At 54.2% G+C, this 10977-nt stretch overlaps 1 protein-coding gene across 4 annotated transcripts in view; it reads left to right on the top strand.

The window, feature by feature from the left end:
* The first annotated feature begins 657 nt into the window (after nt 1–657).
* Cacna2d2 (calcium voltage-gated channel auxiliary subunit alpha2delta 2) overlaps nt 658–10977 on the top strand; it is a 129293-nt gene continuing 118973 nt past the window's right edge. For 2 of the 4 annotated variants that reach the window (XM_052187373.1, XM_052187372.1), the window contains exon 1: nt 658–1111. In XM_052187373.1, the coding sequence (XP_052043333.1) occupies nt 897–1111 (215 nt within the window). In that variant the 5' untranslated portion in view covers nt 658–896. The remainder of the gene's footprint in view (nt 1112–10977) is intronic. The other 2 variants (XM_052187375.1, XM_052187374.1) reach the window with 1 other exon arrangement.

The following is a 10977-nucleotide window of genomic DNA, read 5'->3' as shown; positions in this document are numbered from 1 at the left end:
GCAAGAACTGGGGTATCCTGCTTCCTTCAGTCCCCAGATCTGCACCGCTGGACTCAGACTCCCTCCCAAGGAACTAGGAGAACCAAGATCCGTTTTTTTCTGTGGAGGGCTGGAAGTGCAAAGTCGTCCCCCCCTCCCACTAAACACACACACACACACACACACCGATCCTCACAGGAAGAAATCTTGAGGTAGCTGGAGCTACTGTGGGTGTAACAGTACTGCTCTGTTCCTCTGTAGTCTGCAGAAGCCTGCCATTCCACCATTAAACCTGTGACTCCAGGCCTTAAGCCTGTTGAAGGTCGAGCCCCAGAAGGGTCATATGTGAGACTACCTAGGAGAGTTCCCACTCACACAGCCGAAAGGAGTTCCCAGGTCTGAGGTGTGGGGGCGGGGACGTGCCCTGGGCGCTGGGACCACGGCTGGGGCTCAGGACTCGCGAGCTTGGATTCGCATCGGTTGCGCGAGCCAGTATAGGGCAGGCTCGGGGGTGAACGGGGACGAGGGGCGCGCGGGCACAGGCGGGCGCGTGGCCGCGGCGGGGGCGCGCGGAGGCGGGCCGGCCAAGGAGAGGGAGGGAGGGAGGGAGCTAGGGAGCGACAGGGGAGGGCGGCGCCGGCAGGTTGGCGGCGGCCGCTATTTGAGCGCAGGTCCCGGGCCAGGCGCTCAAAGCGCTTGGAGCCAGCGCGGCGGGGCGATCGCTGCGCGCAGCCCGCAGAGGCGCTGCGGCCAGTGCAGCCCAGGAGGCCCCGCGCAGAGAAGGAGGTGGAGAAGAGGCCGGCTTGCAGCCCGCCGCCCGCAGCCCGCCACCCGCCGCCCGCGCCCCCCCCTCCATCCCGCCGCCGCCGCCGCCGTCCCCCCCTCCTTCCCCGCGGCGCCGCATCTTGAATGGAAACATGGCGGTGCCGGCTCGGACCTGCGGCGCTTCTTGGCCCGACCTGGTGCGGACCGCTCGCCCCTGGCTGGGTCGCGGTCCCCGGCCCTGCCCTGACCCCCGGGGCCCAGCGTCCGGGCCCGCACGCCCGCTCTTGCTATTGCTGCCGCCTCTGCTGCTTTTACCGCTGCTCACCGCCCCCGGCGCCTGTGCCTACAGCTTCCCCCAGCAGCACACGTAAGTGGCCTCGGCCGGCCGCGGGACCCCGCGGAGCCCCGCGCTCCCTTGCGCCCCTCAGCCAGCGTCTGCACCTCCACTCTCCACTCCGGGTGTCGGGGCGGGGGCTCTGGTTCCCGTAGCATGCTGCAAGTGAGGGTGGAGGCTACAAACCCCCCTGGGCTAGCAGCCAGGGTCCCGGAGCTCCTGGCTGCGACGCGAAACTTCCTTGCGGAGCCCCTGCTTCCCATAGACCGCCCCCACCCCACCCCACCCCCCCGCAACGGGACAGAGCAAAACATCTTCAAGCTTAGGGATGGGGCGGGGGTCGAGTCTGCCAGCTGATATCCCTGCCACTGTCCGGTGATAGAGAAACCTGGGGTTGGTCAAGAGAATGGCCAGCGACCCCTGCCCGGTAGACTTGGAGCCACGCATCTGCCCTGTATTTTATCCCTGGTGGGAACCTGGCGCTTTAGAGTCAGACGTGGGGTTGCATCCACACCTGTCTTCTTGGGCCTTTTCTTGGGGGGGGGGGCAATACTGGATGCACCAGCACCTTCTTGCTTTGGTCAATGTCACCTGTTTTTGGTCGCCCACCTGGGGGGACATCCCTGGAGAGCTCAATAAGGAGATGAAAGTACTGGGGTTGGGTCAGAAGGTGATTGATGGGGAGGCCCCCTGCCTGCCCCTGATGCTGACACTGTCACTCCTGCTACCAACTGGGTAATAACATTTCCAGCTTCTAACAGCTTTAGCTAGTGGTTATGGTCAGTCGGAGCCTCCTCACCTTCCCCAAGAGCTGGCGAAGTCTGGCAGATGTGTCTGGATAAGGAGTGGGTATTCTGCATGTGGCCTTTAGGACAACATCTGTTTCTTGACACCGTGCCTTAGCCAGATGCCAGTGTCCAGACACCCTTTGGGGCATAGCAACCACCCTGCTTCTGTTTTCTGTCCTCGGCTTTGAAGAGCCACCTGTCCCCAGACTCCTTCACGAATGTCCTGGCCTAGGTTTGGGTACAAGAGGGAAGGGTCTGGCCCCAGAAAAGAGCCCGACTAGTCTGCGTCATAACAGCAGTTCTGCCCTTGGGTAGGAGACCCCGGTTCTGCCACAGAGTCTGCCTACTTCAGCTTCTCCCAGATGAGGAAAAAACGAACTCAGATGAAGCCGGGCTCAGAGTCTGTCTCTCTGTCCTTCTGCTTAGCATCGCTCTCCTCACACAGAAGGGCTGTGTTCAGGAGGGTGATCAGTTGGCAAATTACAGGTGCCGCACGGACGTGTCCTCTGTCAGCTGTCTGGATTTTTCACGAGTGGATGGGGGAGTGTGGGGAAGTTCAAGGGTTGGTGGGTCGTGGTATTGTCTTTCATTTGCTGTTTAAAAGGAGCAAAAGCATGTTTTTTATTGTTCCTTTTTTTCCCCCTCAAAGCCAAGACATTTTTTTTTCTTTCCTAGCCATTTCTCAGCTCCTCCAGTGAAGGTTTAAGTAGTTGTCTCTTTCTATCTCTTCTGGCCTCTCTCCCCTTCCCTGCTCGCGCACTGCCTCACACAGCTGCTGGGTCTCCCTTAGGACAATGTGATACCCTGTCCACAGTGTACACCCGTCCCTCTGAGCTTAGCCAGAAGATGTTAGGAGGGCGTGACCGCAGCTGCACATTTCCAGCTGGACACTCTTCCCTTGTTGATGTAGTTGGAGTTAATTCGAGGGTTTGGGACATGTCTTGCAAATTGTAATTAGGGGGATGAGAGAGGGGCTGAGGCTCTTGGGTCTAGGTGATGAATGTGTGACATTCAGGAGCATTTGCCATGACAGGCAGTGCCCTTCAGCTGCCCTGGTCCCATGGATGCAGATATCTATTGATCCTTGGAGGGAGGAAGGGGACTCTTGTAGACCCCTCCCAGTGACTGTGCTGGTTCTGAGTTAGGGCTTTTGTTAAACTGGCACAAAAGGCTGGGGCTGCTGCTGGGGCACAGGGCTCGATGGGTGGCTCAGGGCTGAGTGGTATCCCTTAACCTTTTCTTGGATCAGAGTGGCCAGGCTAGGAGGACACTGATACAGGTGGATTTTCAAGATGGAAAGTAGGACTATCAACCTCACGGTCCTGGGGTAGCAAGCCTTCCGTGGGGAAGGCCCTCAATGTTCAAGAATACCCTCCTGAGTGTGGTGCCATGGGAAGGGGGCTCAGCTTCTCAAACTGCTCGGTTTTAATCAAATGCGGGTTTAGGATCTGGTGGCCGTCATCCCTGTGATCGCTCTGGCAGCGTGGCTGTCTGCCATCGGGGGAAGTGAATCAAGCCATTAGATTGCAAAGGGCAAAGGAGTTAGCGCTGGAGGGAGGACAGGGACTTTGGTTTTAGGAAGAGGGGCCTCTCTCACCCTACCTGGATCTGCACTGGGGTTTCAGATACATCATGCAAGGGTGTGTGTATTCTCGTGTCTCAGAGGATGGAGCCCTAGTACGGAGCACACTCCCTTTTACCTGCTTCATTCTGTTCCCATTTACGCCCACCCCAGTAGTCAGGCCAGCCAGTGCTGCTGGCTGAGAGGCATTGCTTGCTGCTAATGGCCCTGATGTTTTCTGTCTCTCTTTGTTGCCCCACACTACAGCTTTAGGGTCTCCCCCCCCCATCTTACCTCCTCCCGTCACTCTGTACCTAACCTGGCCTGCTTGTCTTTTTGTCCTTTCTGTTGGGTCCCTGTACCTAGTCGTCTGCTATCTCTGGGTTCTCTGTCCCCCCGCTTAGTGGAGTAATGGTTAAGTGCTGAATTGAGTACCCGCCTGGCTGCACCTCTTAACCTAGCTCTGCTCTAGCGATGTGGTGGGTTTAGCACCTCCCTTCCTCTGGCATGGTTGGGGAACAGTGAGAGACCCCCAAGAGGCTTGCACCCCCCAGCAAATGAACGTCTGTCAGAGTACATAAGTGCTTCTCTTCTGGGTGGGCAAACGTGGAGCAGCGCCATGACGGGGCATGCGTCAGTCTAGCTATGGTTAATGGTGGGTGACGCGTGTCTGTCTGGGTCTCACAGTAAGTCTCCACCTCTCTGTGGCTCTCCCTGTTGGTGGGAGGCAATATTACATGTGTGGGTCCCCCCATCTTTCCAACAACCTGCCGCAGCTTTCTCAGGAGGGAGGGGTGAGGTTTCCAGGCCTGCTGCTGCTGTCAGTAGAATGCATCACTGCCAGGTGCCTGCACCCCTCCTGGGGCTGAGAGTTTGGGGGAGACCTTTGGTTGTTCTGCCCTCCACACTTATCAGGCTACTCCTCCTGTCTAGAAATGCCGGGCTAACCTTCTGAAAAGGGAAGAGACCCACTTTAAAATGGGTGTCTTCATAGTCTGAGGAATCTTCTTCCAGATTCCTCACCACACACACGTCTCCGGGAAGACACTGATTCCGAAGTAAAGAGGGCACCACAAGAAGATTCAGCGAGCCCTTCAGCAGTCAGGGTCTCCTTTCCACTCTGCTGGATGGAGGTAGATGCTACCAGCTCTCAGCATCTCAAATGCATCCGGTGGATTCTGTCAGCTTCTTGAAGGACACGGTTTGGAGGCATGCTGGCTATCAAGGATAAGCCTTGCATGCTCCATTTTGGCCTCTGGAGCTGGGCCTCTCTTTTGAGATGACCTTGCTGTGATTTTCCCTACTGAAATAATACAATCTTAAGAGGCTAGCAGGGAGAGCCGGTGGGGGCAGGGCGGCCTCCAGTGGGCAGCTACAACTCTCCTGGGCACCAAGGCAGTGACTGGTCACACCTGCATCAAGTTCGCAAGCCAGGCCTGCGGAACTTCAGTTGCCAGCCGTTCACAGAGCTCCCCCCCCCCCGAACTATTTTTTTAAATTTACTTTATTTATTTACTTACTTAATTACCTATTGAGGCAAGGTCTCACTGTATAGAACAGTACATATGTAGAGCTTCGAGTCCTGGGATTAAAGCGTGTGCCACCCTGCCTGATTCTGACTTCCTTCCTGTCTCTCTTCGCCACCACCCTTTGTCCCTCCATCGTTGGTGACTGGTGGTGGAAGATGTCACAGGGCTCACGGTGGATTCCCCTCACTGAGCCCAAGATGGGCTGCTTGCCTGTATTACCAGCTCGTCCTCAGAATCCCCAGACTTGGGTACCGAGACACACAAAGAGAGAAGGACCTGCCCAAAGCCCACTTTTCCTAAAGGGACTGAGGAAGGAAGTTCTGTCAACCCCAAGGGAACGATGGGATGGGAGTCCAGGAGGTGAGGAGAGGAGCTAGAGACCTAAGTGTTTTAGGAGGAAAATGAAAAGGATGAGGATGTAGGAGGCGGGTGAGCCCTTCCCCCCTTCCTTTCCCTTCCCCCCCACAGCACCCCTCTGTGACCTTGCCTGCTTTGACCCTCTTTCTCCTCCGGGTCTCCTGAATCTGAGAGACCATCTTTGGCCAAGGCTACCCTACCAGCTCTACGGTACATGCCACCCTCCTTATGAGCATGCTGGCCGTCAAGGAATGGCCCTGGGGCCCAGAATTGTCCTTGTCCTAGTACTTTAACTGTGGCAAAGCAGGGTGCTGAGCCGCAGTGTGTGTGTGTGTGTGTGTGTGTGTGTGTGTGTGGTGACTCCCTCTCCAGATTCTGTTATGATTCTAGAAAGAAAGGTCAGGGGGCTGGTAAGGGCCTGGTTTTTAATGCATATATGAAGTTGGAGCCTTTTGGTTATTTTGCCAGGCCAAGACTTCAGAAGACTCTGGTCTTCTAGGTGCTTGAGAGTGTGCTGTCTGTACACAACAGGTGGGGTTGGGGTACAAGGCCTTACTTAGGTTCTGAAGGAAGTGCTCATTGATATTTAGAGGTTACCTGCAGCTTTAGGGGTCACAGCAGGCAGGCCTGGGCTCTGCAGGGCAGCACCGTGTATGAGAATTGTTTCTTTCTGGGCAAGGTTCTTTCTCTCTTGCAGCCATCAACCCGTTCCAAATGGCCTGGGAACCCTTGGTCTGTGTCTTCCGGGGATTGGGCCCTAGCCCTGGGAGGGGCACTGGTGCCTCATGTCCCCAAAGTAATAGTGATGGCGTTCCCATCACAGATGCAGACTTGGAACTTGCTGAGGAGATTCTCTTCCTGACAGGTTTGTTTTTCCTGGTGCCCACTATCTAAACAAGAAGCTACAGAATCAATATCCGTATCCCTGGAGGGAAGTGTATGTGTAGTTTGTAGGGTTTTTTTTTCTTTTTAATTTTTTTTTTTTTTTTTTTTTGGTTTTTTGAGTCAGGGTTTCTCTGTGTAGCCCTGGCTGTCCTGGAACTCACTGTGTAGACCAGGCTGGCCTCCCACTCAGAAATCCGCCCACCTGCCTCTGCCTCCCAAGTGCTGGGATTAAAGGCGTGTGCCACCACTGCCTGGCGTAAAATTCTTTTGTACCTTCCTTTTTTTTTTTTCTCTCATTCTTTGCAACCTCAAGAGCCACATTAATGTCACTGAGGACCTCAGGGGTGGGGAGGGTGTCAGTGCAGATGACCACTGAGACTGAAATGCCCACGAGTGCTTCTGGAGTCCCTACAAAAGGTTCTGTGGGACTTCCTTAAGGAATCAGGAGTTCTGTCCTTTGGATGCGCACAGCTTGAGCCTGACCTTATGTGGACAAGCCCCGTCCCGGCCCTGTGAAACTCCTCAGTTCTTATGGTTGTCCCCACCCCTGATCCTGTCCCCTATCCTGGTCCTGCCGTTCCCTATGGTCCCACAAACACCCTTATCTTTCTGGTCTGGTCTGATTTTCTTTGTCCCCAGCTACTGTTGGTGCTAGTGACTGAGCCTGGTGGGAATGGGGCTTACCAGGAGGCCTTGCTTAGCTGTGTGTGGGGGAGGGGACTCTTTACTTTGTTTGGGTTGCAGCTGTCAAGAACAAACCCAGCAAATTCTTCCCAGCGAGGCAGCTTCCCTGGTGACCTTGGGCAGAGGTCCTTCCCTCCTGGGCCTCAGTTTCCTTTCTCCTCAGATCTTTCGACTCTGACATTCCAGCCCTCTGAGAAGACAAGTGTGGGGGAACTATCATCTGTCTCCTCTCCACACTCCATTCTAGCGGGGATGAAGTATGACCCACCCCAATCTGGACTGCTCTTTGTGTGTGCACGAGGTTGTCTGGGCCTGGTACCTTGGGTGCCTTGAAGTCTCTTTGCTTCTGACTGACCCACTTTGGGTTAGATTAGCCTAATTGTTTAGCAGAGAAAGAGGAGGAGAGGAAATCTTTCCTATTGGTCATTAACCATCTCTCCAACCTTAAAAATGATGTTCATCAGACAAAGGGAGCAAGAAAGGAGACATCCCCACCCCAATCAGTGTCTCTTCCATTTCGTGAGATCCCAGGTCCCTTGTTTCTACTGGGTTACTCTGTCCTGGACAGCCAGCCAGTTCTTTCTGAGCAGTGCCCTCTCGGTATGCCCCTGACAGTGCTCCTTCCAGTAGTTCATGACCTTGGGTACTTACTAGACTTCTCTGGGTTTTGAGGCCCCTGTGCTACCTCCTAGACAAGGGATGGGCATGGGTCAAGAGGGATAGACCCACTTCCAGGCCCTGGATCTAAGAGGGTACGCAAATACATCTGTGCCTACCCTGACTGCACCTACCCCCTTACCTATAACATCCAGTATTCAGCCAGATCCTATAAGGGCCTGGTTATGGTTTCTGAGGCTTTCCTGTTGTACAGGGAGGGCCTTTACTTTGGCCTGAGTATATATGTAAGCTTGTAGGTACGACTGCCTACATCTCTGTGTTCAAGTACACCTTTGCGAATGTATTGGAATATACATCATACTTGTTTACAGTGTGCCTGTGAGTTGGTGTGTGCTTAGGTATATTTGTGCTAGCATGGTATTTATGCATGTGTGTAGGTGTGTATGTGCATACTTGTTTGGATAGATACACAGCTGCAGGTATATGCACATAGGCATATATGAACCCATGCCTCTCTGTGTGTGTAGTGCAGGCACATGACAGTTTATCTCTGCAGCCAGAATGTGCTTGCTGGGCCCACCTTCTGTACCTGCCTTTGATGTGAATGCCAGAACTTGGTGGGCGAACGCTGGCAGAGAGAAACAAAGCCTCCTGCTTGTGAAGACCCATGTTTTGCAAACTTTTATGTCAGGAACAGCCTGAGTTGAGGCTGAGCTGGAAAGTTTGATCATCTACCAACTGGCAGGATGACAGTCTGCAAGGAAAACACACAGAGGCTACGTCCTTGTAATTCAAATTTCTGCAAACTGAATGGTATTCGGATTCATTGGAGGGCTCGGAATTCGGAAGAGCTCTAATGCAGCCTTTGAGAAGTGAAGTGTCTTTGCAAGTAGCCCTTGTATGGAGAAAGTCTGTAGGGGTCCTACGGAAAAGGGCAAGGTCTTGGCAGTTTGGAAGACCTTTTGCTGTGTGACTTAGGCTGGTGGTTTCCCTCTCTGCAAGGTCTCCTTTGCACTCTGAAAGGCAAGGGGCATCTGCAGCAGGTTTAGGGTCCCTGCCCAGTGTGAGATGTCCAGGTGGTCAGCAGTCACCATTCAGACTAGACTTGAACCTGTTGACCCTGTGGGCTCTATTCAGTGTCTCTAGTGAGATTCAAGGATACATTTTTTCATGTGCTGAATCTTTGTGAAATTGGCTGTCCTGGTACCCCACATTCGGGCACTGGTCTTCAGGGCTCTCCAGATCCTGGCCCGATGGTTCTGATGTCTGAAAGAACAGTAAGTTTGACTTTATCAGTGTTCTCGAAGTCAGTATGTTGGGAGGTGGGATGGCCCAAGGTTCTGTACAATTTGAGAAGGGGTTTCTGTACAGAAGGGCAGAGGTGCCTACAACAGCCCAGGAACCTTGTAGGGCAGGGGGGTGTCTCTGAAGGGGCAAGGGACCTGGGTGAAACCAGCTGGGCACTATGGGCCTTGCGTGAGTTTTGGACTTAGGAGGGTCACAGCCACCAAAGCTGCAGGAGATCCAGATGTCCCGGTCTCAGGGAAAGTGAGGCCCAAGGAGAGGGAAGTGAGCCTTCAAACACATGTTTAAGTTGTAGGCTGTCTCAGCGCATAGAGCTTGAAGGATGAGCTCCCGTGTGGCCATCTGCCTACTGGGACATGCCATCATTTGTCTTAAATAGTCATATCTGTGGCCTGGGCTGAGGGAGCACTTGGCACCATGCAGGTCGCCTCCAGTCATGGCACTTTGTGACGCGATACTCCAATCCTGATTTGGTTTGCAGGGAGCAGGGGAGGCAGGACTTGACGCCAATGTTCCCGTGCTGTTTTGGGGTCACCTAAGCCTTCTGGGTCTCCTTGAGAAGGTCATCTTTGCCACTAGGCAGGAGGGTGGGTACTGAGGGTCAGGCGTATGCCGCGGACAGGTAGAAGCCCCTGCTCTGCCGTGAATTTCCAGCCTGACATGGCATTTCAGTCTTGATAACTTCCGTCCGCAGCTGCGTTCTCCCGCTGGCGCTGCCTGAAATGCTGCATTTGAAGCCTTAAAGGTCAGGCTCGGTGCTGCCATCAGCTCCAACAAACAAACAACCAGGCACCCCACTCTGGCCCTGCCCCCAGCTCCAGTTATTAAAAATGTGACGGAGCCGGCAGAGCCTTGACAGAGATCCTTTCCCAGTCTTCCCCGGGAGCAGGGGCCGGGTGGGCTCCCCTTCTTTCCTGGGACCCCTCCTCCTCATGCTGCAGTGTCCCCTTAGGAGGATCAGTAGTGACTTACACTCCAGAAGTCGGCTGCCCAGTCTGGAATTCAAATCCTTGCCTAGGCTGCTACTGGCCCTGGAACGCCTGTTCTCCAGCTAGGTACAGACACTTGCAGGGCCTAGTAGGCTGTGGCCTCCCTGACTCCTGGCCTTCTCCCAGACAGCTCTACTTACGGGGTTTCTGTAACCATCGCAGTTGGTCTTCTGGATGTCAGTGCTGGGCTGAGGACCCTTCCTGAACAATATGGCCCTTCTGCCCCTCATGCCTTGTGTGTCTCTCCACACCAGTAGTGAGTAGTAGGCTACTTTATGGGACCCATGGAAGAGGAGGGGACTGTACTGACTGTCACCACCTTGTACAACGAGTCCAAGGAATGTACGTATTTGGCGATGGTGATGGGGAAAGAAAGCTACGTCTGTGTTCACCTTGGCAATCCCTAGATGAGGCTTTCTCCTTTGGCTAGGCCTTTCCTCCTCTGACAAGGTTGCTAAATATGGGCTGCCAATGAGAACCGAGTCCTCCCCTGGTGCCCTGCCTGGCTGTCCTTACCTTGGCTATGATTGGCTATCTTTGGTCAACTTCCCTAATGGCAACAAGATGGCTGCCACAGCTCCAGGCATCATATCAGACCCAGGCTTTATGCATAGAACAGGCGATATTTCCTCTGAGTTTCTCTTAAGAGGAGAAGAAACCTTGCCTAGAAGCCCCCAGCCGACTTTCCCTTACACCTCATTGGCTAGTACTGGGTCACATGCCCACTCTGAACCAATCACTGGCAATGGAGAAGGCACGCTGTGATTGGTTCAGGCTAATCAGGATTTACCCTTGAGCTGAGGATGGGGTCACCTTGGGGCTGGAGGAGGAGATTCTGCAGACAGACTTGGGTTCTGTTCCGCAAGGAGGCTGGCGTGATGGAAGATAGGAAGACTGTGGCTGCTACGGCGGGCTTAGGCAAGAGGTGCAGGGAGGTGCTAAGAAAGCAGGAGAGGTGGAGAAAAGACGTGGAGAAAGGAGACGTAGTCAAGAAAGCAAGAAAATGGTTATTTTATCCACAACATTGGTTTCTGAGAGCTGGGCCCTGGTAGTGTGTCTCATACATGCTCTCCAATGAGGCTAGCTCACATACACCCGGTTTCACACAAGAGAACGAGATTCTCGGCATGGCTAAGTGATGCTATTGTCTCACCACAAGTGTGTATCCCGCCACAGATAGCAG

Source organism: Apodemus sylvaticus, chromosome 7 (genome assembly GCF_947179515.1).
Source record: "Apodemus sylvaticus chromosome 7, mApoSyl1.1, whole genome shotgun sequence".
NCBI classification, from domain to species: Eukaryota; Metazoa; Chordata; class Mammalia; order Rodentia; family Muridae; genus Apodemus; species Apodemus sylvaticus.
This window is presented reverse-complemented; position numbering and strand designations above follow the sequence as displayed.